Raw genomic sequence first — 27,847 nt, 5'->3', positions numbered from 1 at the left:
AAAAGACAAGAGTAAATTGGGAGCATGGGGACCATGGGAGAGGGTTGAAGGGGAGGGAAGAGGAAGGGAGAGGAGTGGAGAAATATATAGCTCAATAAAAATAATTTTAAAAATGTTGTTCGTGGATACATTTATATTGTTAAAAAAAATAAGAGTCAGAAAGCAACATAAATTGGAATCCTTAACTTTCCTTCAAGTCCTCCAGGCGATTCTGTGTTTAGTTTGCTGTCCATTTTTAGCATGCACACATACCCCGTGCTTTGCTCTGCAGTGTCTCCCCTTCGAAAACTTATTGGGCTGGAGTGATAGTTCATTGGTCAAGAGCACTTGCTGCTCGGAGGACCTGGGTTCAGTTCCCAGCACACATATGGTGTCTCACAACCATCCCTAACTCCAGTTCCAGGAGATCAGATGTCCTTTTCTGACCTTTAGGCCACAAGACATGCACAAGAAGCACAGATATGCATGCAGGCAAAATATTCAATGCACGTAATCTAAAAAATTAGAACAAAACCCCTCGTCAATAATACTCCATGCCAGGCCACAGAGAAGCAGTCCATACCACTCCCAGGACAGCTGTACTCAAGTTTCCATGCTTCCTTTTCTTCAGATGCCTGCCTATCAGAGACAAACTACCCATATATGCACACAGGCTGCTGAAGGATACACATATAAAACTCCAGTGTATATAACCTGCACTGACAATTGGCCTTCCATGTGGCAGAGAGTATAACAGTGTCTTGTATCCTACCCATTTGCCAATATAAACACTGTCCACTCTCTTCCTGGGCTGCCTCCCTGTGCAAGGGTGAGTTTCCCATCATCAGAATGTCATCCGTCGGACTGGAGCCACTACAGAAGCCACTCCTGATGGGGAAAGAAGGCCGCTGCCAAGCAGAGATTCTGCACGTCTTTAGACGGCCTCACATGAGCAGAGGAGCTCCTTTACGATCATTGTTGAAGGAGCCGAGGGAAAGATGTTTCTTTTCTTGTTTCTTAGGTCAGCTGAAGCTGTCCATTGATGCCCAGGACCGGGTTCTGCTGCTGCACAGTGAGTATGACTATGCAGGCTCACCAAGGGAGGAGAGGCGTGGTTCCTTCCTACCTGGAGCTGGACAGGGTGTGGTGTCACTATGGTATCTTTTCTTTTCTTATAGCATTCTGCCATTTGTCCCCTGACAAAGTGGGTGCTCACTTGGGACACTTTCTCTAGACCCCAGTGCCTGTCCTCACTCTAAAGTCTGGAGTTTTGACTAGGCCTGCATCCTCAGCAGGCCGCAACTGTCTCTAGACATCTCAGAGTTATGCTTGGGCCAGACGCAGCAGTGAAAAATTTGTCCTAGCTTCCCTGCTGTCTTTCTTTTTAAATCTTCATTATTTTGTTTATCACTACAATGATGGACAGCACAGTGTTATGGTTAAGGTCATAGCCTCTGGAGCCACGCCACTGGCTCTGATGTTTTGCTCCCTAAGTCAGCTCGAGCAAACTCAGGTTTCCCTCACACAGTGCTGGCAATAGCAACCATGTCACTCATGGGTTGTTCCAGGGATTAAATGAGTTATATGGTAAAGCAGTCACACAGTAGAGGTGACTGATAAAGATACAATGGAAAGCTATCATCTTCTGAATTAGTGTCTGAGTATTGCACTGAGTATTGTGCTTGGTGCGTGGACACCAAACAGAAGTCCTTCCCTGTGTCTCAGTGGTGCTGTGGTTGCCAGGGAGCACTTGGCTTGCCCACTTAATCCAGTTATCCTTCCTTCTACCCAGGATCTGAGGATTGCCAAGCTCCTGTTGTGGCCCTTGATGTCTGAACTCTTCAGCTTACTTGGAAGATTGTACCTGTCTCTCTAGGCTTTCTGTCTCTGGCTGTGCAAGATACTCTGCATCCCCATTCTGTGTGCAGCGCACCCCACTCCTCTGGAATGTACCCTGTTTGTCAGTGTTCTCTGTCTTGGCATGTGAGCTACGGTTCCTGTGTCTACAATAACCTTTCTCTTTTGTTGAACTCCCTCCTAAAACGAACCTTTCCTTCCACTGAGTTTGCAAGAACTATGCCTACCAAGGATATCAGTGAGCCTCAGGAAGGAAAGCTATATTTGTCCCCTGGTCCCCAGGAGTGACCCCTTGTCCTTACCCATGTCCAGGGGCTTTTTTTTTCCTCCTGTTTTGGGTCCTCATCATAGCCTGGCCATACTGTGCCACCGTGAGTTTGGTCTCTCTTCCATGATAGGAGTACAGTAAGGGTGTGGTCAGGGCTACCTACTGCCATTGGTAGTCAGAAAGACCCAGGAGGTTACCAGGAAAGCCACACCCTAGAGGGGAGGAATATACTTTCAAGTAACAGTAGCTAGGATACAGAACAGAGAACAGAAGGCGCCTGAGGTCCTTTGCTCCTGGCCTTAAGGGGCCCAATGTGAAGTTCCCAAGGACCAAAAGAGGGGTGTTCCGGGACTGCTAGGGTCTTTTTTCCAGCTGTGCAAACAATTTTTGCAAAATGCATCTTGGCCCCTGCCATCCCATTTGTACTGTGTAGTTTGCTTTGGCTTTCCCCCAGCCTCAGCTCTTCATCCCTTCCAGCCTGGCTTCCCAGGCCTCATGCCCCAGACTACTGGGGCTTTATGTGAGCCAAACCCAGGGCCTGACCAAACCAAACACAAAAGAAAACGAGAGATAAAGGTTCTGCTAGACCCATTGCTGTGGAATTCAGGCAAGAGAGCCATTCTGACCTTTGGGGTGGCCTTTTAACCCGTTCTTCCTATCTATCATCTATCTGTCTGTCTGTCTGTCTTTGTTATTATTTCTGTTTTGTTGACAGTGCTGAGGATTGAATCAGGTGCCCCATGCATACTAAGCAGACAATCTACTGCGTCACCCCCCGCACTTATTCATTCTTTCATGTAGCAAACGTTTTGTAGAATGGTTTCTTATTGACCAGGCAGTCTACTGGGCACTTTAGAAATCTTCTTTTATTTTAAAAGTACAAGTGTCATGTGAGTGAATATCATCACCAGCTCTTAGAGAAACGGAGCACGCAGTTTGAGGAAGGCGAAGTTGCTTACTCTAGTACACATGGTGAGAGAATGGTACACTTGGCTTCGTGTACTGCTCGCCTGCCTTTGGACTATGAGCTTGTAATCATTTGTGACACTGCCCAATGCATACACAGTGCCCAGGAAGCTTGGGCTCCATCCCTGAAGACTGTCTTAGAAGGTAAAGAGAGCACTGGACTGGGAGCCAAGAGACACAGATTCTAATCTGACTGCCATTTTCATTACTTTGTGATTCTGCACAGGATTACATAATTCTTACATCTTTGGGTCCTCCTGGCTGCCACATTTCCCCAACTCAATGATGGCTTGGACTGAATACATTGTAGGTTCCTCTCTGGCTGTAAGACTTGGGGAATGGAATGCACTCCGTGCTGTAGCATCATGAGGGTGCTGCCAGAGCATAAGGTGGGAGAGTGGCAATGCACCAGGCAAAGAGTGTAACAACCATTAGTTAGCATGTCAACCAAGAGACCTGGATTAGGGGTCAGAGTTCTGCTGCCCACAGATATGCCGTGCATTTTCATATCCTTCCATTAGTGAGTATGTGCCTGTGCTGTGTATAGGTCCTTACTCACTTACCCTAACCTTTCAATTTTCTTTTAGTTATAGAAGGCAAAGGCCTGATGAGCCACGAGCCTGGCATTTGTGATCCTTATGTGAAGGTATCTGCTGGGACTGGAGGCTGGTGTGGGGTACTGAGGAACCATGGCCCTGAGTGGAGTCACACCTGTGGGTTTGGGGCCTAAGGTAGTGGCTACCACCTCATTCACTGGGCCTCTGGTCATTTATGAGGCTGTGCTGGCCTAGACCCTTGCCTTTTGACTGACTTGTTTCCTAGGGCTTTGGGCAAGTGTTAGACTCTTAAGAGTGATCTTGGTGATTTACATAGTGTGCACTATGACCATGCTGCTGACTGACACACAAGCTTTTTTTGTGGACAGCAGCCTCTTCATTCCCTTCCCCACCAAACTGAGGCAAAACAGTCAGGATTGGGAAGGAGGGTGGAAGGGGTATCTCTGAGGGCTGCAAGATCTTTCTGGGTTAGAGCCTTGCAGTGACTGCAGAGGACCACAGGGGTGAAGGTTATAGGAAGTCAAAGGCCAGGGACATCCCAGAGTGCAGCAGCCAAGAAGCCAGGTGCAGGCCTCCCCTTTACTTTCTGAAGCCTTTTCTGCCTAGAACTGGAGAAAGACTTGACAGGCATAGGCTGGACACCCAAGGCAGGGGAAGAAGACTCCAGTAGTGAACGCATGGCCTTGGAGCTTCCTAGGGAGGGAACAGATTGTCCAGGGGCTCCTGGGGACTTAGAAGGGAGGAGGCTTTTGGGGAAAGCTTCCTGGTTGGAGCAAGAATAGAGACGATAACAGCTGTATTCTATTCCAGGGACCTGTCACTGCCTTCTTGGAACCACACCATGACTCCCTGTCGTGGTGACCATCCCACTGGCCCCAGGTTCCTTGTTTGTGATGGACACTCTGCTCTGTCCTCTTCACAGGCTGCTTAGAAGAGCCTTGGGAAGCTTTTAGTTTGGAGTCATGCAGAGCTAGCTGCAAGGCTTAGGTGATGATGTGGCCTAATGTTTTTACTTTCTCTATTCAAGATCTCCTTGATCCCCGAAGACACCCAGCAGTGCTGTCGGAAGACGCAGACCATCCCGGACTGCAGAGACCCGGCTTTCCATGAGCACTTCTTCTTGTAAGAGTTGGGGGCGGCTGGGCCAGTCCCCGAGGGGAGAGGCAGGTGGGGAGGTTTTGTCTGGGGCAGTCTAAGCAGAAAAACAGCAGCTTCTGAAGGCTGCCTTTGTCTTCTCATCCCGGTGTCCTTGCATCCCTGGCCTGGGCCCAGCAGCGAGGAGCAGCAATAACATCACTTGGCTGGTTCTCCTGACAACAGTCACCAGGGCTGGCCCTCCTTCCCCAAGAGTAGCCAGTTTCCTACTGTGCCTCTCGCCAAGGTTTCACCTTCAACAGAAGGGAGTGGCATTACCTGCTCATCCTGCCCCGCCTTTTTATTTAAACTCATTAACCTTCCTGAGCCCTGGCTTCCTCGTTTGTAGAATGGAGTTAATAATAGTTCCTGCCCGGGGAGCTGGGGACTCCCATCGGAGGGGGAGCTGCTGTTGTTGTTATCACTATTATTTCTTTCCCCCATCTCTGGGCACTCAGGGGCCAATGGGAAGGTCATGGACATTTAGTCTTTTCCTGTTAGTGAGAATGAATCATAATATTTTGGTTTTCTCCTCACTTCATGACATAATTTTGCATATTATGCAAACTTAGACTATATGGGTGAACAAAAAGAAGAAAAGAGAAACTAGTCAGACCCCCTACTCCCACAGATACGCCTTGCAGCATTTCCTATAGGATCCCTTTGTTCATGTGGGCATGCATCTCTGCGTGTGTTTACAACACAGGATTGCTTTATAATGGCATGTCCCAGCCTTCCTTTTGTTCTTAACCATGTAGTAGCCATCCTAGTACATGCGTGAGGCCCCCTCTCCCACACTATATTTAGCCAGTTGTAGATTTCTTCTCAGCTGTTGCAGTCATGGCCCTGTGAGACTGGCCTGGAGCTGGGCCCTCCTAATGCTCTGACCGTCTGCTTTGCTTCCTAGGCCTGTCCCAGAGGAGGGTGATCAGAAACGTCTTCTGGTGACAGTGTGGAACAGGGCCAGTGAGACCAGGTAAGGAGACCTGCTGAGCTGGACTTGGGTGGCAGCGTGCAGGAGGGTATAAATGCCTTCAGGTTAAATAAGTAGAGTTGCAGAGGCTGCACCCCCCCCCCCGCCCTATCACATGGAAGTGATGATGAAGGGGAGGCCAGGACACATTGTCAAAGAACATTTGCTGAGCTCTTGGTGTCAAGAAGGCAGAGTTTAAATCCCCAGGGATGCCAACTACCATCACCTTGACTCTGCTCTGAAGGAAGGGACATTAGGCACTGTCTGGAGGTAAATCACAATGACAGCATATCCATAACCCAGTTGCATTGGGCTTACTTTGCTCTGAGTCACCACTGTCCAGTGCATACATGCTCCCTGAACACAGAATAGGATGGAGGAAAGCGAGAGTACGTGTGGGAAGGTGACTGGGAGGGCTTCATGGGAAAAGCCAGGCAGAGAGTAAGACAAGGAGAAAAGGAAGGGGCATTCTGGGCCAGGCAGGTGTGAGGAAGCAGAAAGTGATGTTACAACGTGGGGTGGGGTGCCGTAGGCAGGCGTGAGTGTTGGCTGCTAAGGAAAGCCAGCGCTAGCATTTGCCTGCCAAGGCCAGCTGGGCCAGAGCAGCATGGGGCTCACTTCACAAAGGCAATATTTGAAGCTGGGAGACCTGCTCGCCAGGAACACTTACTTGTTCAGCAAGCCATGAATAGAACTAAACTGAAAAGGGGCCCGGGTGAATAAAAATCAGCTCAGCTCTCCAGCCTAGACCTGGAAATATTGTTTGTGTATGTACCCTGTTGGAGAGTGAACCCAGGGCCTTGCACATACCAGGCAAATGTTCTCCCATTGAACTATGACCCTAACTCCTGAATTCTTCTTGGTAATATAAATTCCATTAGCTACTATGCCCACTTTTGTTTTGGTTTTGTTTTTTGAGACAGGATTTATTTCTCAGTAGCTATGGAGCCAGTCTTGTTCTACAGACCAGGCTGGCCTCAAACTCACAGAGATCTGCCTGCCTCTGCCTCCCACGGGCTGGGGTTGAAGGTGCAGGCGCCACCACCACCCAGCACTGCTGTGCTCTTTTAGGGATCCCATTTAACCTTGAGAATGAAGAGTGTTTGCATCACAGAGCCACGCTCACGGTGGTACCCACTTGGTCCACCCATTTTGTCATCTGCCTGTCCAGCTGCCTCGTTCCAGCTGCCACGTTTCATGCTGCTCTCTAGAGGTGCAGTGACAGAGACTGAGGAGGTGGCTGAGGAAGGGGAGTCACACCGATAACAGGCACCTCACTTGTGGGGTGCTGAGCTGAGTCTGGCTAAGAATGCATTACCTCATTTGTGTAGTTTGTGCTAAGTTTCCAGAAGAGGTGACCAAGGCTCAGGGGATCAGACCTTGCCCGGGGTTACCCAAACAGTGAACAGTAGAGCTGGGAAGAGATGACGGGCAGTTGGATCTGATTCCGTCCTTGTTAGCATGTTGCCTCCTAGCCCAAAAGGACAGAGTGGAGAGGGTGGGTTTGTGGAGCGAGGCCATGTCTAAGGACTCACCGGTGTTTGGGGAGGGTCAGGGTAAAGTAGTTCTTCAACAGAGCTGAGATGGAGTTGGTGTAGATCCAGCCAGGTGGATCCATAGGTCCTCTAGAGAATGGTGTTCCTCTTTAGTGCTGGTGGCTCTGGTCCTGGCTGGACATCAGAGTCTCCCAGGGTACCTGTATAGAATACAGGTTCCCAGGCACTACACCAGATGGCTGACCCACATTTCCACGAGCAGAACCTGGAGGTCTACACTTAGACAAGGCCCCGTGGTAAGCTGATGAAGCCAGCTAGGTGTTTGGGACACTGACGAGAGAGTTACAGGTATATGCCGTAGATTTAAGATTTGGGAAGGTTTTGGGTAGGACAAGGTGAAAGAGAATTGATGGGAACAGTATTTGATCATAATACTCAGCGTGAAGGCAGGAGGAAGGGGTGTCACCAACAGCGTGTGAAGGACAAGGGGAGACGCTGCTGTCTGCTGGTGGTTCATGTATGGGATGGATGGGATGCACCACCCAGGACACCCTGAGTGTCAGGCCCTATCTTTGAAGGGTCAGTAAACTGGATCAGATGCCCTAAAAGAGCCCAGAGGAGTGTCAGAGAAGCAGAGGGACATAGTCAGCAAGCTCCTGGTGGAGGTGAGGGCTGGAGCCGAGCCTTCATGGGAAGCAGGCAGGCAGAGCTGCCAGAGAAGCCAGCAATGCGGGTCACATTTTGGAAGAGAAAGTGAGGCTGGGGAAAGTGAGTCAGCCCTAGCGAGACCGCCTGATCAGGGCACTGTCTCTACTAGTTGCCTATTTTGGGAAAGTGAGATTCTTTATTAAATAAATCACAGCCAGCCTCATGATCAGAGTCACAGTCCTAAGCTCAAGAGGGCTGGGGGCAGGCCCAGGCAGGCCTGCCTGCGGAGCAAATGGCTCCACGGAGGTTGTCAGCACCATGTTGCTGTTTTTCTCAGCCGGCTCTTCTTTATCAACCAGAAGAGGTCTCTGAGCCGAGCAGACAGACAGCAAGTACAGGAAACACAGGCACTGCCAAACGCTCCCAAATTAAATTGTGTTTCTCTGAAAGACAGACTTACAGTTTATCAATGTCAAAGGCCACCATAGAAGGTGGGAGGCAAGCTTACTGGACTGTTCTCTGTTACAAAGCATTTTCCATACAGTATCTCATTTAACACAGGTTTGGACAGGTGAGAATTAGGGTTGTCTTTCTCTTCAGAGACTTATGAAAGCGTGAGACCTTGAGGTTATATAACAAGCATTTATTCTATGTGAACATTAAGCCCATGGTATGCCTTATCTAATTTAATCCCCACTCTCTTCTTTTATGGGAGAGGAAACAGTCACAGAAAGTTTATGTAACTTGTCCAAAGTAACACACCTGGAATGCAGAAAAAAATCAGCTGCAGATCCAGGCAGTCAGAAAGCAAGTCTGTGCTTATAGCCACATCCCAGTGCGCTGGCCTGCCTCCCTCAAGTGACAAATGACTCCAAAGCCACTCTCCTTCCCTGTCAGGGTCTTGTTCCTCCAACCTTGAGATATTTCAGCACAGGTGGTGTAGCTTTGTATAAACCACCCAATCAGACGTGTAGAGGGCACATAGTGAACCTGTAGGCAACAAGGAAAGATCCTCCCAGTGTCGGCTGTTGATGCCTACTAGAGACAGGCTGCACAGAAAAGTCCTGGTGGGGCTGGGGAGATGGCTTGGGGGTGAGAACACTTGCTGTGCAGTCAGGAGAACCTGAGTTTGAATCCCCAGCACCGAGGCCAAGCATGGCAACATGCAAGCCCCAGCACAGTGACCGTCAAAGACTCAAAGGTAGTTGAGATTTTCTAGTTGCCTGCCTAGCTCCAACTTCGGAATAAGGTGGAACTGGCAGAGCAGGACACTTGACATGGTGGCCTATGTACATATATGCACCCGTGCACATACACCACTGATCACAGGAGCTGTTGAGTTCAGGGCATGTCAGCATCCTGGCAGGAGCTGAGGAGAACCAGTGGGCCTGTGAAGGAGAACCGCTCTCACTGGCTGTGACACTGTGGGCCAGCCTTTCCCCAGCTCTGTGCCTCAGTTTATTCGTTTGTAAAATACAGTCATTGCTAAGGCTTTTTTGTCCAATTTCAAAGTTCTGTGAGTATTAAAAATTATAGCTACTTTCATAAAATAGCTTGTTAAATTAAAACAAAGCAAAACTATAGACCTTTTCAAAGATATGCAAGGCTAGAAGGCAGATATCAACCCCCCAAGATGCAGAACCCCATTTCTTCTGTTATCAACGTATCAACGTGTGGCTGATTACCTTTCTTTCTGCCCCACCCACTTGCCCCTCCTCCAATGGATGGTTTTCAAGCAAATTCCACACAATTTCATGTCTTATCAGTAATATATATAAAACATAATATGTATATATAACAATTTACAAAGAAGCAGAGCCATGAAGACGTATTCACGCTCAGGTAATAGTAACCCTTCAATTCTTCAGGCAGTGTGCACACAGAGAACTCGAAGTCCCGGTGGTTAATAAGCAGAAGGGAAAACCAAAGCTTCTAATATCGATTAAAGCACTTTTCTAACTTGTAGCCAGAGAACAGTCTTGGAGAAAAATGTAATTGTTCCTCTGAAAGACAGACATTTGACTCATCAATGTGAAAGACTGTTGTAGAAGGATATTAATAAATTTTTAAAGACATATATATATAATTAAAGAATGCAGTTTTCTATGATAACAGTAGCTGCATGTATGGAAGGTCTGTTTTGCTGTGTTCCAGGCACCACCCTGGAGTAGCCCTTTTGCAAACAGGATCTCTTAGCCAAGTATAATGGCCTGACATCAGAAAACTTCTGGCTAGTGATGGCTACGTAGCCCAAAGGAAAAACTGAGTAGAAAAACATATACTCGATTTAAGGCATCAAACTAGAAATAAAGATTAAATTATATAACCCTGTGATACAAAACAGTTCAAGGTTCATAAGTGAGCAGATTAATGTGTCTTCCCAAAAACCATAATGTGTCTCGTCGTGCAGTAAGCTGAGCACTGCCTGCCATGTGCTCCATAAAGTCACTCTGAGCCTCCGCAGAGATCGGCCCCCTCTCTGAAAAGCCCTTCCTCTCATTCTTTCTAGCTCTGCTCATTAGGTCTCCTACAAGCCTTCCAGCCCCAACTGCCTCTTGCACCTTTACAGTTTGTAGCCTGCACTGTTCATCTGTCAATCTCACTCCGCCTTGTACCAGGCCCTGTATGGCTGTCTTGAACTGCTATTTAAATTCCTGCCTATTTGTCTTGTTTCCTTAATAACGAGGCTCCTTGCACAGTGCCTGCCAACTGTGGGCATGATGGATTCCCCCATTTGTCAAGCCTTTGCTGAATGCAGAAGCCTGGAGCTGAAGCCTTCCTTGGCAGTCAGCAGTGACCGAGGCGTGGTTCCAGAGCCTCTTCACAGAGGGAATTTGCCAGCTTCTCCAGCATGGGCTCAAGTTGGTAAACTGACTGGTACCTTGCCGAATACCCAGGCTGCTTATATAAGCAGTTCTTTCTCCAAAGGGTTTCAAAAGCAGCCTTTCAGAAGTAGCTAATTGAAGAACACTCAGAGAGAGGTTTCTGCTTGTGGACATTAATTGTGACAATTTACTCTGCCTGGATGATCATGAAATCACTGGAGGCCCCTTAGCAGGAAGCAAAGCTCAAGGGAGGCTATTAACCATTTAGCATTCTCTAAGCACCAGGGAATAAAAATTCCACTTACAGCAGAGAAGGGAGAGGCAGTGTTTATTACAGCTAAGACCCATCCAGGAAATGGGGAAATCTGCAGCGGTAGCCAACATGAGTGCAGAGTGTGCTCACCTCACTACCAGCCAAGGAAGGTTCTCCCAAACATGCTGATGAAAAAAACAAACTTGCTAGGATCACGTTGGTAGAGCCTGCAAAGGCTGTCCACCAGTGACAGCCATCTGGGTGATTGCTGCTTGTGGCAGGCTAGCCTGCTAGTATGACTCTGGCCCCTTTCCAGAACACTGGGGGTAGGAGCGTGAAGGGATGTTTTATTAGGGTGACTGCATTACTCTCCTTGAGCAGATTATTCATGATAGGAGGGCACAGGAGGAGGAGGAGCCCATGAGCCCCAGTTGGAGGAGGAGAGATGGCCCCAGTCCTGAGGTGGCCGTACCGAGGACCAGTCCTGAGTGCTGCGTCATGTCCCTCGCTTGACATGGCCGCCTGGGAGAAGCTAGTTTTGTTATGCTTACAACTATCAGGTGGCAAGCTGCCACCCTTTCTGGAGAATCCAAACAATATGTATTTATTCTTGACCTCTGCTTGGCCATAGGTGAGTGCTTGGCAGAATCCCTGTAGAGCTTTCTCCAGGCTCCAGTGCCCAGATGCTGCCTTGAACCAACTGGGTTTGGATCTAGGCATGAACTCTGTAGCTCAAGTCTCAGGCATCTCTGCCTGGCCCTGTACACCAGCATCCTGGGAGGCACGACAGATAGTGAAAACCAGGCAGCCAGTGTTGTGCTCCAGCCTAAACATGTGTGGTGTCCTGGGTAGTAAAGAAACCAATCTGAGTTGGGAGCTGTAGAAAGAGAAGAGGGGAAGAAAAACAAAACAAAAACAAAACCCACAAAAGGCTCAAGTATCAGCGTCAAATGGAATCGCTGTACAACAGAGGTACTGAAAATGCGTTTATACCCCATCACAAAAGCAGCAACTGTTCCTGTGAAGACCTGAAAAGAAAATTGCTAACGATTCCACCTACCAGACACGGTTGTTGTTTGTCTTTTGTGGTTCTGCTCCCATAAAACTGCAGCTTTGTACGGGTCTTTTTCTCAGATAATAGCTAGCTTTGGCATTTCATTAGCGTTGAATAATGCCATCATTATTAAAAGCTGTTAATAAGTTCCTGATAGTTGGACATTCTCTAGGCACCTTTAATTCCTGTTGCCCAAGAAACCCAGCTTAAACTTTACCCGGAATCCCAGTCTGACAATGTATGAAGCCTGAACTTAGTTCATGCCTTTCTTTCCCATTCACAGCAGGGTCATTGTGAGTCATTGTAACTTTTGTGTGTTGGGTATGTGTGGAACTTGGTCTCCAGCCTCCTGAGAACTGCGTATGTCCTTTTTGGATGTGAAGCAAGGCTATGAGAACCCAACTTTTCTCTTACTGCATGCCCCCAGCCGAGGTGGTGGCTGAGTCTCTGATGGGAACAACCCTCTGCACCCACCCAGCACCAGAACAGCTAAAACACTCAAGGCAGTCCTGAGCTTCTGTGGTCCTGGAGACTGAGCCATCTGCCCAGGCCTAGGATGCTCAGGTTCCCTCAGAACCAACTACTAACTACTCTGTGACCTTGAGCAGGGGACCAACCAAGCTCGCTGTTTTCCTGGGGACCTCACAAAGTGGGAAAAAAAGGAACAGAAGCCGGTGGAGATGCCCTCAGAAGCCGCATGCACACTGTGGAACATTTACAGAAGACTTCCTTTAACAGACAGCAGGAGACTCATTCTCTGCTCTTCTCCTAGGCAGCGCGCACTCATCGGCTGCATGAGCTTCGGGGTGAGGTCCCTTTTGACTCCAGATAAGGTGAGTTCACAGGAAACTTCTGGAGCCATAGTCCACTTAGGCCCTGACTGCTGCAGTCATGCTGGCCCTGGAAATGCTTGGGTTGAGCTGCTTTCTGTGACATGGTATCCCACTGAGGCAGGCATTGGTATCTTAAATTATAGGCTGCTGTTGTCACTGGGCTGGCTAGGGGTTTGAGTCCCAAAATGGGATATAGTACTCCTAACCTGCTCTGGGTGAGGGGAACGGGCACCTCTGGTACCCCTCCACAAAGGTTCTCTTGATGTGTCTTCTGGGTGCAGGAAGGGGAAGCCTGGGCACTGATGGCATCCTTCTTAAGGTGGGCTCATAGGAACCTTCCTTTGGGTCATTGTCCCTCACCTGACCATACTAGGCACTGCAGTGAGCCCCAGTCTGGAAGCTCAGAGTAGGCGTGGGTGCTCGTCTTCTCCACGCCTTGAAAATGTCCTTGTTGCCTGTTTTGTGTCCCTGCCACTTAGCTTTATGTCCTGGAATGAAGTCACAAGATGGCTGTGTGGAGGTCCTTTGGACCACCTGGCTGCAGCCTTGACTTCCGTCTCCTGTGGGAATGGAGAGAAGGTGCTTCTCATGGAGACTGCACAGAGGTCTCGAGTGTCTACTTTGGTGACCTCCACGCTGCTCTTTACTCCTTCCTTTTTGTCTTGTAAACAAACATTTCATGAGCACATATTGTTTACCAGGGTCAATATTAGGTATGTCCAAGAGCCTGGCTGGAGGCAGGAGGCAGGCAAGTCCCTAGTTGTTCTCTAGGGTTAAGAGGCTAAGGGAGGACCACTTCTGTCCAGAGCCTCGAAAAGGCTTCTTGCTGTGGGTGGTGGAGGGATGATGTCCAGCTGCAGGTATTTTTGTTTGTCTGTTGTAGTGAGGGGCTGCGGGCAGGCCTGCTTTTCGTCCCACCCGGGTCCCAGCCACCTGGCTAGCTTATGCCCTAAAATAACAACACACAAACTGTATTCATTTAAACACTGCCTGGCCCATTAGTTTCAGCCTCTTACTGGCTAACTCTCTCTTGCTTTAACCCATATTTAGTAATCTGTGTAGCACCACAAGGTGGTCGCTTACCGGGAAAGATTCAGCATATCTGACCTGGTGGCTGGCTTCATGGTATCTGACCCAGAAGCAGAGGCATGGCGATTGCCCGAGGCATCTGCCTCACTTCCTTCTTCCTGTTCTGTCTACTCCACCCACCTATGTTCTGACCTATCAGGCCAAGCAGTTTCTTTATTAATTAACCAATGAAATCATCAGACAGATAGAAGACACACCTACAGTCTGTTTGTTTTGCTGTTTTTGAGGGGTTAGTGGTACTTTGGACTGTTTCCTGTGCTTCTTTGGTCTAATCATTCCTTCTCTTCACGACAGGAGATCAGTGGCTGGTATTATCTGCTAGGGGAGGACCTGGGCCGGACCAAGCACCTCAAGGTCACTAGGCGGCGGCTCCGGCCCTTGAGAGGTGTGTGTTCAAGCCCCTTAATGAATGAAACATGAGTCTGGGACTTCTTGCTGGTGCCTGTAGGACCCCAGACTACCCCTGCCTAAGAAGTCATTATTATATGATAGGCTTTCCTCAGAGTTTGTGCCACCTGCCTTCACACAGATCAGTCCCCTGCCTCACCCACAAGAACTTCATTACTTCCCAAGTGTCTCTGTCCCAGGCTTTATCTCGTCGGTGACGTCTTGCTGACCTTGGGGATTCCACCTCTACAGGCGTGGCTTTCAAGCCTGCGTGAGGCTAGGTCTGAGGCTTGGATTTTATATGCCCTCAGTCCTGTTCTTTCCTTCCCAGCCTTGGCTCCTGAGCCTCTGCTTGCTCTGAGCCTTGGCATCCTTCTGTCCTGGAGTTCAGGAATGTCCCTGTCACTCTCACCCCTGACTGGTTTGTGCGTGGGCCCTCGTGCCAGCGGGAACTTTCTGACTCAGCTTTTATCACCTTTCAGATGTGCTGTTGAGAATGCCAGGAAATGGGGACCCTGAGAGTGGGGAGAAACTCCAGGTAGGTGGGGGACACTCCTGGCTGGGGCTGGTGGAACCTGAGCATGGTTCTCTGGTCCCCTTTTTGTCAGCCCAGGAAGTGGCTGTGGAAGAAGGCAACATTTGGTGTTTGGAACTCAGCAAGTCATGCTTTGTAAAGGAGGATTCTTGACTTTCCTAAGGTGTGCCGTTGCCCTGTGTGTAGTTATCCATGACCTTGGCAAGGGTGGGAGAGAGCCAGGAAACACAGGTGACTGGATCTTTAGGAGTTTTTGACCTCTGGTAACAGAATTCTCCCTTCCCCCAGGTCCCCAGAACCTGTGTTTCTCCTAGAATCATGGCTGTGTCATCTTCACAGGGTACTCCTGCTGGGGCTGGGGAGTAGCCATGACTCTGAACCTGAAAGTTATGGGTTTCTGGCTTCCTGCCAACTTTGAATCTGGAGAGGACCATTATATAGGGATTTGGAAGAACTGTCCAAAGTTTTTTTAGTCTCTTTGGAGAAGCTGTTAGGTGACCCGGGGAGAAGGCAAATCCAGCTCCCAGGGATAGTTATCTCCTTGGGTACTGTTGTGTTCTAACTCTCACTATCTCCTGTGAGGTGGCTGTCACCACCCCACCTTACAGACAAGGGGACATATAGATCCACAGGCGTTATGTCACTGTGGCCGCGCAGCCAGCAAGAGGTAAACAGAGCCTCCGGAAAGGGTGTGCCCTGCCATGCTGTCTCTAGCATGTGGAGAAGTGTGCTCTTGCAGTCTAGGAGACCTTGTCATTGGCTGCGCCCATCCCTTTCTCTCATACACTCTGGGGTGGTTACACCTGCATGGGAAAGAGCCTAGGTTCAGCCCTTGTGGGACATTCTGTAGAGATGGTAGCAGCTTGCTACCCATGGCTTCTGAGCACTTGGCTGGAACAAGGGGCCTGAGGATCTGAACCACATTTATTGCTTAACCTGAGGTCATTTCATTTTGTTTTGTACAGATATCGAGCTCCCGTTATAGCTCTAGGGTAACTTTCTAGATGTGTTTTCTAGGGCCTCACTAGGAATTTAAAAGCTTCCCCTAGCTTTAGGGATAGATTTCCAAAGATCTCCTCACTCTCTGTGATAGGATAGTGACTATGTAGGAATTACTTGGACATCAACATTGCAGGTCTCTAGGTGGCTTATGAAAGACCTACTTGGTCCTAGATTCTGCATACTGCCCCATGTCCTGAAGGATACTGTTCTCAAGGGCATTCATTGGATCTGGGGACTTGTATACCTGAAGATGCCCATAGTGCTCAGCAGGTACATTGATTGACAGAGGTTTGGGAAAATAGGAGGTCACTTATTCAAATCCACTTGAAAGACCTTAGAGATGTAAGGTACCTGCCCATGATCACCTAGCAACCAAACCAAGGGACCACCTTTGTTCTAACAATATGAGTGAGCAGGGAGGCTTTTCCAGGGCTCCTAGGAGGGCAGAGGGGGCTGGGCTCATTCTGTGCCACTGATCCTAGAACGACAAAGTACTTGACTGCAGGGCCTGGGATTCAACTGTAACTTCTCTCAGCCTCCATTTTTTTGTTGTTAAGATGTGGAGGCTGGTGCCCCCACGACTGGGAACCCACTGCACATCTGTGTGCCGTCAGTCTTTCTACTTAGCACACTGCAGATCTGTGTGCCGTCAGTCTCTCTACATAGCACACTGCACATCTGTGTGCTGTCAGTCTCTCTACATAGCACACTGCACATGTGTGTGCCGTCAGTCTCTCTACATAGCACACTGCACATGTGTGTGCCGTCAGTCTCTCTACATTGCACACTGCAGATCTGTGTGCCGTCAGTCTCTCTACATAGCACACTGCACATCTGTGTGCTGTCAGTCTCTCTACATAGCACACTGCACATGTGTGTGCCGTCAGTCTCTCTACATAGCACACTGCACATGTGTGTGCCGTCAGTCTTTCTACTTAGCACACTGCAGATCTGTGTGCCGTCAGTCTCTCTACATAGCACACTGCACATCTGTGTGCTGTCAGTCTCTCTACATAGCACACTGCACATGTGTGTGCCGTCAGTCTCTCTACATAGCACACTGCACATGTGTGTGCCGTCAGTCTCTCTACATTGCACACTGCAGATCTGTGTGCCGTCAGTCTCTCTACATAGCACACTGCACATCTGTGTGCTGTCAGTCTCTCTACATAGCACACTGCACATGTGTGTGCCGTCAGTCTCTCTACATAGCACACTGCACATGTGTGTGCCGTCAGTCTCTCTACATTGCACACTGCAGATCTGTGTGCCGTCAGTCTCTACATAGCACACTGCACATCTGTGTGTGCCGTTAGTCTCTACTTAGCACACTACACATCTGTGTGTGCTGTCAGTCTCTATATAGCACACTGCACATCTGTGTGTGCTGTCAGTCTCTCTACATAGCACACTTTTATGAATGAAAAGTAGCTCCCGAGTGTCCATCAGTCTCCAGATGTTTTGTGTTCCCTGACTTGGGTACAGTGCTTAGGGCCCCCCGCCCCCAGGGTTAGTCCACTGGATTTTCTCCCGGGGACCCTGGGATTTGCAGGGAGGTGTGCTGTTACAGAACAGCGTGTTTTTTTCTTTTTCTGCTTGAGTTTCCCTCCAGCAGGCAGTGAGGGGGTGTATGTGAGAACACTGGACTCACAGAGTGGCCCAGGACAGAGAATGCAGCCAGAACAAAGGCGCCCTCTCCCCGCCAGGCCTGAGGAATACTAACTAGTTGACAGGAATTTTAATATAAAACTCTCCCTCTTCCTTGTCATTCTGAGGTTTCAGGAAGCCTTCGGGCTTATCTGCAGAGGCACACAGCGCAGACAGGGTTCGGGGAGGTGAGAGGTGATTTCCTGCCATTCTTCTGTAGGGCGGGCTTCCCAGGGCGGTCATGCCAGGCTTACGGGGCGCAGTGCAGGCTCCCGCTGCTGGGGGGAGAGCTGGGTTTTCATGGGGAGGCAGCTGAGACAGGACCCGCAGCCATGAACCGCTTCCATGGGCTCTGCAAGGTGTGCTCAGAACGCCGCTACCGGCAGGTGGGTGCTTGGTTCCACAGGGGAGTCAGGGATGGGAGGATCATCCATATAGGATCTCTCTCCCCATAAGGTCTTCATTGCTTCCTCCTGTCCCCTGCAAGCTCATTTTGATGTGGAGAGAAGTTAGAGGCAGGGACTGGACCCATGGCCTTGCTTGCTACCTAATGCCTCATGTCATGGGCAGCTAAGGCTAGTTGTATGTATCCTTACCACTGGCTGGTGTCCTTGATGAGGTGATTTAGCTGATTTTTTTGCTTTTATCATCCGGGGAAGTGGTGATTTTTTTTTTAAGCATCTCAGGTCTGAGATTGCCAATGGTTTTGGGCTGGGGAGTTGAGTAACTCCAGAGAGCTACAGTATTGCTGACCTTCCTGTTTCTGGTGGCCAGTCGCACCCATTTGTTCCATGTGTGTTGTGGGTGCTTCTATGTGAGATAGGATATTCTGTGTATGCATAAGTTTTCCTCTCTGCTGTCTTGAAGTGACTCCACATTCCTGTGGCTTTAGAGTCCACTTCACAAAGTCTGCCTCTTAGTTCCTGGGCTGGGAGGCTGGGCAGAGTCAGACTGATAGTAACAATCACCCTAAGACTCTTTTAAAACTAGGCTTTTCTCTTTCTTTCTTTCTTTCTTTCTTTCTTTCTTTCTTTCTTTCTTTCTTCCTTCCTTCCTTCCTTCCTTCCTTCCTTTCCTATTTTTTTTTTTTTTTGAGATAGGGCTTCTCTGTGTAGCCCTGGTTGTCCTTGAACTCAGAGATTTGCTTGCCTCTGCCTCCTGAGTGCTGGGTTTAAAGGCATGGGCCACCACCACCCAGCTAGGATTTTCTTTCTTATAAAATAGAAATGGGTTGAGTATAAAGGTAAAAGATACCCAGATTTGGGTAATGTCCAAGCTGGAGGGAGCACACAAATTTTCTTACTTTTAAAACACAGAGAAGTCCCTCATTATAGACTCTAGGTCCTAAACTTAGAGTATCGGTCACAAGGAGATGCCCACAGGGTCCCCTGTACCTCTGCCTCTGTCACTCAGGTATCCAAATGTCTTTCCCAACCTTCCCCTGCTCTCAGGCTTTGCCCTGCTCTTCCCAATCTATGCTCCCTACTTTCCTGCAGTTGGACAGAGCTGTCCCCATGGCAAGAGCATTTAGGTGGTGGGGGCAGGATGGGCACCAGGTGGAAGGTAATGAAATCCTAGGTATCTTTGGGTTAGGGGGCCAGAAGACTGGGCGGGGCCAGTGGTCCGAGTAGGACCTGATGCACACATGGGCTGGACCCACAGCTCTGGGCTCGGAGTAAGATGGCCTCTGCATCAGAAGCCGGGGCAGAGCTGACTGCACTAAATTTTCTATGGGACCAGAGTTCTAGTCTAGCTTGGTCCCCTTTCGCTTCCTCTCTTGAGCCATTCATAGTCCCTTGTCCCTAAAATAGGAGTAGTGGAATAGACACAAGCCTGTATGAGCAAGAGGATGACCCCTATGAAGTGCTTGGCTTGTGCATGCTGCCCATCTCTAGAGAATGGTCAGTAATGCCGGCAGCTAGGGACAGGAGTCTGGGTGTGGCATGGCTGAGACACGGGAGCAATGGCGGGCAAGAGGAAGAACCACCCTGGGAAGGACACCTGTCAGGAGCTGCTGAGGTCCCAGAGTTAGAAGAGGTCAGAGAGGAGGGAGAGGGGCCCTCACTTTGGGCCTTGATTACCTTCTCTGTAAAATGGGCTTGCTGAAGTTCTCTCCCTTGGGGGACAGACTCTTTGGATATTGGATACCACCCTCTGCATGCTCAGAGGTCATGGTGGCCAGAACATAGTGTTGCCTCCATTACAGTCCGCTCCTCTCCTGCCACTCCTTTGCTTTCCTACGGGGTGGGATTGTTCTGGGGAGGTAGAGAGGCTCCTGTACCGGTCTGGACCAGAGTACCAGAATACGGACACACATTCATCTTGAGACCAGGGAGCTGGGGCTCACCCCCAGTCATCTTTAGCACCCTGTGCTGTAGGCTAGGGAAAGGCTGGAAGGGGGTCTGTGTGGCATGGAGGGTGTGTGACAAATCCCCTGTCAGTCCCACATAGTGGCTCCTGCTGTCTTCTCTGGGCCTCTGCTGGCCTGGCAGTGAGGGCTCTCGTTCTTCCATCATTCCATTCACGCCTAGCTTTGTTTAGCTTTTTTTCCCCACTTTTTCCTTCTCTTCCTGTCTTAGCTGTGTGTTTTCCCAGAATTCTTATGGGAACAGGGTATTTTCCTGCTTCCTCTCCCTCCCCCTTGTCTGTCAGATTTCCTGTTTTACAAACTTGCTTTGAATCCAGGCCCAGGACTGGTGGGAAGCAGAGCCTCGGGGACCTTTGGTCACTCTGGGCTCCTGCCTGCTCCCCTTTGCTGACCCTGGCCTTGGGGTGCCATCAGGCGGACACAGGCACCGAGCCCTAAGAGCCAGCAGGCAATGCACGCGGCTGCTGCCCTCGACCCAGTCCAGGCTTGTTGAACTGTTTCTTCCTCTTCTTGTGTCTTGTTGGGAGCCACCCTGCCCTTCCCCTCTCCAGGGGGTATCTTAGGACTCCCTGGGAAGCCATTTTCTGATTTAATCATCTCAATGAGCTGGTGGGCCGTGCTGCACACAGAACCATCCTTTTTGTTTTTTGAAGATTTTATTTTAAAAGTTTTTTTAAATTATCTTTTTATATGTGCATGGGTATGTGTATATGAAGGCCAGAGGTGTTGGACCCCCCTGGAGCCACCTGACATGGTTGCTGGGCATAGAACTCCAGTGCTAGCACTAGCAAGAATAGTGGCTGTGCTCTTAACTGCTCACTCAGCTGTTCTCAACTTGGGGGTTGTGACTGCTTTAGGGAGCGAAATAGCCCTCTCACAGGGGTCACATACCAGATATTTACATTACACCTTGTAACAGTAGCAAAATTGCAGTTGTGGAGTAGCAATGAAATAATTTTCTGATGGGGGTCGCCACGGCACGAGGAGCTGTGTCAAGGAGTTGTAGCTCTCAGATGGCTGAGAGCCACTGCATTAAGCCATTTCTACAACCCCAGCTATAAACATTCTATAGGTGAGATGCTGTTGCTGCCCTAACAGGCAAAGCCTTTGCTGAACACCTGCCACTCACAGGCGTGGCGTCTGGGGTCACACACAGGCATGGCGTCTGGGGTCACACAGGCGTGGCGTCTGGGGTCACACAGGCGTGGCGTCTGGGGTCACACACAGGCGTGGCGTCTGGGGTCACACACAGGCGTGGCGTCTGGGGTCACACACAGGCGTGGCGTCTGGGGTCACACACAGGCGTGGCGTCTGGGGTCACACAAGAGTGGCGTCTGGGGGGTCACACCGGCGTGGCGTCTGGGGTCACACAGGCGTGGCGTCTGGGGTGTCACATAGGCCTGATTGTTATACAGTTCTATTTTCTCCTCTGGTGCTTGTCATGGCCTATTTTTCTTTGGAGAGATTTGTATGGGCTTGTCCTCTCCAGTAGCCAGAGAGCAAGTACCACCCCCCTGGGGGCTCCTGTCCCATGTACCTCAGCAGTTTTGATCTGCAAAGAGCATCCGGAGGGTTGGAGAGATGGCTCAGAGGTTAAGAGCACTGCTTGCTCTTACAAAGGTCCTGAGGTCAGTTCCCAGTAACCGCATGGTGGCTCACAACCATCTGTAATGAGGTCTGGTGCCCTCTACTGGCCTGCAGGCATACACAGACAGAATATTATATACATTATAAATAAATAAATAATTTTTAAAAAAGAGCATCTGGATGACAGGGTCCTTCAGCGGAAGTTCTGAAAGCTCGAGCTGAGACACTCCCATACACATAGCTCTTTGCAGGCAGAATGAAGCCCGTGGTTAGTGCCGGTTTATCCAGGAGGCCTTGGCTCTGCCTGTGCCTGTGAACCCCAGCACTCTTCCCCGGACCCTTGACCATGACAGAGAGAATATGTCCTAGTCTTCCCTCCCTGGCGCTCCGGGAAAACCCTGGGCCAAGATCCCAAGACCTCCATGGGAAAGGAAGCTGAGAGGGAGGCGGGCAGCTGGTCTTCCGTGGGGAGGGGAGGGGAGGTACAGCTCCAGACGGCTCTTGAGTTAGGACCCAGGGGCAAGGTTTATCCTTTCCTAGTTGCCATCCATTCTGCCCTCTGCTCGAGCTCTTGGCAGCTTGTTTGGCCCACAAGTCAGTGTTAAGATGCTGGCTCTCAGACAGGAGCAGAGAAAGGCTGGCTGGCTCCTCCTCAGACCTGGTTCCTGTGGAGAGGAAGGTGGCTCTGGGTGGGGCATGGAGGCTTCCCAACTTGAGAACTCTGGAGTAACTAGTCAGGGCTGTGTTCTAGATCACTATCCCGAGGGGCAAAGATGGCTTCGGCTTCACCATCTGTTGTGATTCTCCAGTTCGAGTTCAAGCCGTGGATTCTGGTAAGTGAATGGCACGGGATGCCAGCCCTACCCTCCCACTAGGCAGCTGGACTTTGCAAACGATTTGGAGCTGGAGGGGTCCTCACACTGGATCAGGGACTGGGCTTTTGAAAGGAAAAGAGTAGTATCTTTAAATGACCCACAGATGAATCTGAGGTTTATGAAAATAGACCCATTTTTTGTTTGTTTGTTTTAACAAAATGAAGATAGGTGTTGTATTTTGATTCCTCGTAGTTTCTGAAGAACTAAGCTTGGCTTGTGAGAGCCAATGAAAGCCTTGTATGAGCTTTCATCTTCTCCGCAATCCACTTAGCTGGATATTCCTAGCTGGGTGTGGTGTCTCCTACCTGTAGCCCCTGCACACAGGAGGATTCTGGAATCAGATACTCAAAGTTCAAAGCTAGGCTGGCCTATATCACGAGACTCTGTTCCTCACAAAAACAAAACAACCTTCATGCAAAACAAACAAAAAGAAACAACAAAATAAGCAGAGGAAAGGTAACTCCATGGGTAGAGAACTCAACTTGTAAGACTGAGAACTTGAGTATGGTCTCTGGAATCCACACAAAAAATAAAACAAAATAAAAATTAAAAAAATATGTTCTTAATTATATGTTCTTATGTTCTTAATTATACTACTGGGGAGGCAGAAAGAGAAGGATGGTTGAGACTCACTGGAGTAACCTACATGATGAATCCCAGGCCAGTGAGAGGCAGTGCCTGAGGAAGCACATGGTATAGAGGTTGTCCTCTGTCTTCTGGAAGCATGTGAACATATGTTCTTCTGGAAGCATGTGCACATATATTCTTTCTCCCTTCCATTCTCTCCCACATTCTTGCAACCCCCGCCACCAGCACCAAAAAAGATCTCACTTCTTTACTGTTGCAGGAGACCCTTGGAGAAGGACAGTGGGGTGGGGTGCTGCAGCTAGGGTGAGAGGAGAAAGGGGCAGGTGCTGCCTTTGATGGCACCTGGTATAGCACCTCTTTTCTCAGACAGAGCCATTGAGAGAAGAGCATCCTTGCCCATTGCCACTAGGGAAGCAAAGGACTGAGTGGCTTTTCTTTATTGATGCAGGGGGCCCAGCAGAGAGGGCAGGACTGCAGCAGCTGGACACACTGCTACAACTGAATGAGAGGCCTGTGGAGCACTGGAAATGTGTGGAGCTGGCACACGAGATCCGGTGACGGGGCAGTGGGCGGCAGTGGGCGGCAGTGGGCGGCAGATGGCATATCTTCCCCACCCAGCCCTGGGCACACTGCCTTGCTCTGCTCTGCTTGGTCCTGTGAGCAATTTACATCACTCCTCGGGGAATCCGTTTCTTGGCCTGGAAATGGAAGGTTAAGGCTCAGATGAGTGTTGATCCCACAGCAAACAGCAGGAAAGACTCTCTGAACAGACTCCGTGGCTCCTGCCATGGTTCTAGGAGGCTGGTTCTACTTCAGCTAATTATGCTACTGAATGGCTAAACCCTTTGTTTAAAGCTGTGTAGATAGTGAAGATGTTTCAACTGCACATTTTAAGGTTGATTCTGTAAAATATTTGCACTCCTTGCCTCTGTGGGATAGCACCCTATTGGTCTGTTTTTGCCTGCTTCTAGAATGAAGATTCCATGAAAATTGCATTTGCTTGCTTCTGCTTGGCTTCCTTCACTTGTTCTCTGTCCTGCAGGCTTCCTACACTCACTGACTCTGGTATCCCCCCTGAACTCCTCTGTGGGATTTTCAGGAGCTGTCCTGGTGAGATCATCCTGCTTGTGTGGCGCGTGGTCCCCCAGATCAAGCCAGGGCCGGATGGTGGAGTTTTGCGGCGGGCTTCCTGCAAGTCCACACATGACCTCCTGTCACCCCCTAACAAGAGGGAGAAGAACTGTACCCATGGGGCCCCATCCCGTCCTGAGCACCGCCACAGCTGCCACCTGGTGTGTGACAGCTCTGATGGGCTCCTGCTTGGCGGCTGGGAGCGCTACACCGAAGTGGGCAAGCGCAGCGGCCAACACACCCTGCCTGCGCTGTCACGGGCCACCACCCCTACCGACCCCAACTACATCATCCTGGCCCCGCTGAATCCCGGAAGCCAGGTATGGACAGCTAGCTGAATGTGGACGGGTCTTTGTGGTGGGCTAAGAAAGTCTCCAGCTGGAAACTGGATTGCGAGGAGACCTCTGCTATGGCAGCCCCTCCATTCCTGTGGTCCATGGAATGCACTTTGGAGCAAGCTGCTGTGAAGGAAGTTGAGGTATCTCAAAGGGCCACAGTTTCACAGTGCATGACGTCTCTTTCAGCTCTATTCCACCTCGCCCCTTAAGAGTTTCTCTTGTGCCCAGGCCTGTGTGCAGCTGCCTGCTGGGCTGTTCTGCCCCATTCTTGGGACTGAAGCTGGGTTTCTTGTCTTTCCCTTGCAGTTGCTGCGGCCTGTGTATCAGGAGGATGCCATCCCCGAAGGTGAGCTGTCCACTGTGCCTGGGGAGGCAGCTGAGGTCAGCTGAGGTCGGGCACAACTTCCTGCTCTGAGTTCAGAGGCCTCTCTGATGGAGTTAGGGTTATCAAGCAAATTGACATAGACCCCTTATCCTCCTGGTACCCTCTTCCTCTCACTGAATGAGTATATATTTCCTGAAAGTCAGAACTGAAGTGGTAGAGGGGGAATCCATGAGAGCCATCCAAGAGTCGAGTGCTTAGCATTTATTTGGCTGTTAGCCAGTGTTGCTGAGCAACCGTATCTATCAGGGGCCAGAGACACCATGCTTGAACCTGCATGGAAAGCAGCCCTGGGATGTTGAGCTGTGGGCCCACAGGTTGGAATCTTCACCGTGGAACCTGAGCATCCTTTCTTTCCCTAGAAAACAGGAACAGTGCTCCCTGCTCAGGGGCTGGTCTGGAGGACTCTCTGGAGAAACAGTTGTGTGTAGTTACCTGCATGCTGAAAGATAGTGCAAGATTCCATCTCTGAACCACATAGAGGTCTCTGTTGTTTAATCCATTCTTCTCAGTTGGCCTACACACTCTGGGCTAGAAATGGAAGCTGGCATAAAGCAAGTACTTCTCCGGGAAGCCTGGGAGATGAATCTCTCTGTACAGGAGCCGGTGGGGGATACCTTTAGGCCCTCACATACCTGCCACAAAGCTCTGACCCAAAGGTCCAGCTGGTCTGGAAGGTTGAAGGCAGCCTCACCACGTGGCCTGTAAGGCTCACCTCAAGTGTGACTGAACCCTTCTTCTGTGCCTACAGAATACCCATGAGCTTCCTTGAGAGTGGCCTTTCCCATCTTCTCTCAGGTTTCTTTCTGTGCTGCTTCCCTCCATTAGTGAGAAGAAGGTGATTCTTAAAGTGAGTACTCAGGCCTTTGGGAAGAGGGGCTCCTTCATCAGAGGACTGCTGATGGAAGGCACCCCTTCCTCTCCCTCCTGGGGCCTGTGAGCAGCTGGTTCTCCTGGGGAGAATGCTGATAGTGATTCAACAGTAAGTGTCTAAAAGCTTTTAGTGGGCACATTAGGGTAGAGGGAATATGTCACTGCTAAATGGTGACTTTATTAGGGGCAGGGCTGGACCTGGTCTCTTTCTGTGGGCCCAGCATCAGATCCAGGACCTGTCAGGCAACAGAAACTTGATGGAACTTTGTCAGAGTGGCTAGGAGAATGACTCCAGTTTTTTGTATGGTTTTGAAAGCAAGTGAGGAAGGGACCTGGAGAGATGAGTCACCTGTGTGGGCATATGCACATGGGCCGGGGCTCTTCGATCTTTTCCACAGAGCTCTAGCGATGTTTGTGTGATCATTGCCAAACTGTGCCTGTGCTTTTATTCCTCTCTGAAAATACAGAGTCAAGAAGGACACAGTTATCCAAACCTCAGGGGAAGGAACAAGAAAGGAAGAGGCGATGGCATTAATAACAGTGTCAGTGTTTTGAACTCCTTCTGTCAAGATCTTATGTGCCTGTTTGTGTGGGTGTGGGTGTAGTGAGGAGCTGCGGGCAGCTTCCCACTGCCCTGCTCTTGGCCATCGGCTAGCTTAAAACCCGAAATAACAACACACAAATTGTTTTCTTTTAAACACTGTCTGGCCCATTATTTTCAGCCTCTTACTCACATCTTGACTAACCCATATCTAATTATCTGTGTAACACCATGAGTGGTGTCTTACCGGAAAATATTAAGCATGTCTGACCTGGAGGCTGGCTTCATCGCATCTGTCTCCCTGAGGAGAGGCATGGCAGTCTAACTTAGGAGAGGTGTGTCATCTGACTGAGCCATCTACCTCACTTCCTTCTTCCTGTTCTGTCTACTCCACCCACCTAAGGGCTGGCCCATTAAATGAGCCAGGCAGTTTGTTTATTAGCCAATGAGAATCCTCCATCATGTGGGTGTCATGCAGGTGGAGGCCAGAGGTCAAACCAGGAGCCACTGGCAGTCAAAAGGGTCCAAGACTGCTGATTAAGCTGTGCTGGCCAGCCAGTGAGCCCTAGGGATCCTCAGCCTCCTCAGTGCTGAGATTACAACAAGCATTACCACCATGCCTGACTTTTTACCTGGGTACCAAGAATTAGGCTCAGGTCTACCTGGTTAGCACACCAAGTACTTTACCATTGAGTCATCTCTCCAGGCTGTTTTCAAGATCTTGACTTTGCTTCATTTCAGCACTAAGTCCTGAGTTCAGAGGTTAGGGCTGTCACCCTGGGGACAGCATTCCTCTAGCCTGCCAGGAGGTGGCCTTTCAGGAAGGAGAGTTTATTCATTTTGCCTTGAATAGCAGGGACAGGGACAATGTTGCCATCTTGCATTTAACAGGAGCCTAGAGTGCTTGTTTGGTTATGGTTGTCCTGTGCCCCAGAACCGCGGTCCTGTGAAGGCAGGATGACCTCAGATTCACTGCTGCCAGAGCCAGAGGACTGCCAGGGCTCGCCGGGGAAGCAGAAGCAAAGCCGTGTAATTACTGTTTGGTCAGTGGAGCAGGTGCTAGAGGGAGTGGAGATGATTGGGGTTTAGGCCAGATAGCATCACAAGAGGTGACAGGTGGAAGTTTGCCTTTGTGGGGCTCAGCAACCGGACTGCAGTCTGGATTGTTCTAAAAACGGATAAGTTTGAAAATCAGTTCCGGAGAGCCACACCCCTTGCGCCATATCTCCAGAAGGGAGTGGCACTGTAGCTTTAGGGAGTGGCTGCCACCTAGATTGGGCTGGTGCTGCCTGGTGTCCTTTACTAGCTGAATGTCCTTGGGCAGCTTGCCTGGCTCCAGGTCTCCATTTCCTTATCTGGATAATGGGACTGAGCTGTCCCCTCCTTTCTGGAAGCAGAGAGGCGCGTCAAGTTCTCTAACAGGGCTGGGCATCTGGGCCTAGAAAGAAAAGGAATCTCTTGTAAGTCTCAACTTAGAGCCCAGTGCCTAGATTTCTCCACTGCACACTGTGTCCTTCCTTCATTCTGGTCTGGTTAGCCTCAGACCCTACTTCTCTGCTCCAGACTGCACCATGCCAACTCAGTCTGTCTACTTCCAAACCTCACTCATGGCATGTTTCCAGGCCCCGAGGTCTTCTCTGCCATGCTACCACTGGTGGCTG

The 27,847-nt window shown here is 49.8% G+C and overlaps 1 protein-coding gene across 6 annotated transcripts in view; it reads left to right on the top strand.

Moving 5' to 3' along the window:
- The window catches only part of Rgs3 (regulator of G protein signaling 3), a 120,917-nt gene that overhangs the window by 19,448 nt on the left and 73,622 nt on the right, over window positions 1-27,847 (top strand). For 3 of the 6 annotated variants that reach the window (XM_038333008.1, XM_038333007.1, XM_038333012.2), the window contains exons 1-5: window positions 17,732-17,889; window positions 22,210-22,291; window positions 23,370-23,475; window positions 24,021-24,372; window positions 24,697-24,736. In XM_038333008.1, coding sequence (XP_038188936.1) covers window positions 17,836-17,889; window positions 22,210-22,291; window positions 23,370-23,475; window positions 24,021-24,372; window positions 24,697-24,736 — 634 coding nt within the window. In that variant the 5' untranslated portion in view covers window positions 17,732-17,835. Of the gene's footprint in view, window positions 1-1,000; window positions 1,052-3,657; window positions 3,717-4,654; window positions 4,750-5,668; window positions 5,738-12,782; window positions 12,844-14,226; window positions 14,318-14,801; window positions 14,858-17,731; window positions 17,890-22,209; window positions 22,292-23,369; window positions 23,476-24,020; window positions 24,373-24,696; window positions 24,737-27,847 lie in introns of those variants that run through there. The other 3 variants (XM_038333010.2, XM_038333011.2, XM_038333009.1) reach the window with 2 other exon arrangements.

Source organism: Arvicola amphibius, chromosome 6, assembly GCF_903992535.2.
Source record: "Arvicola amphibius chromosome 6, mArvAmp1.2, whole genome shotgun sequence".
NCBI lineage: Eukaryota > Metazoa > Chordata > Mammalia > Rodentia > Cricetidae > Arvicola > Arvicola amphibius.
Note: the sequence above shows the minus strand (reverse complement) of the source record. Positions and strands in the feature narration are given on the sequence as shown.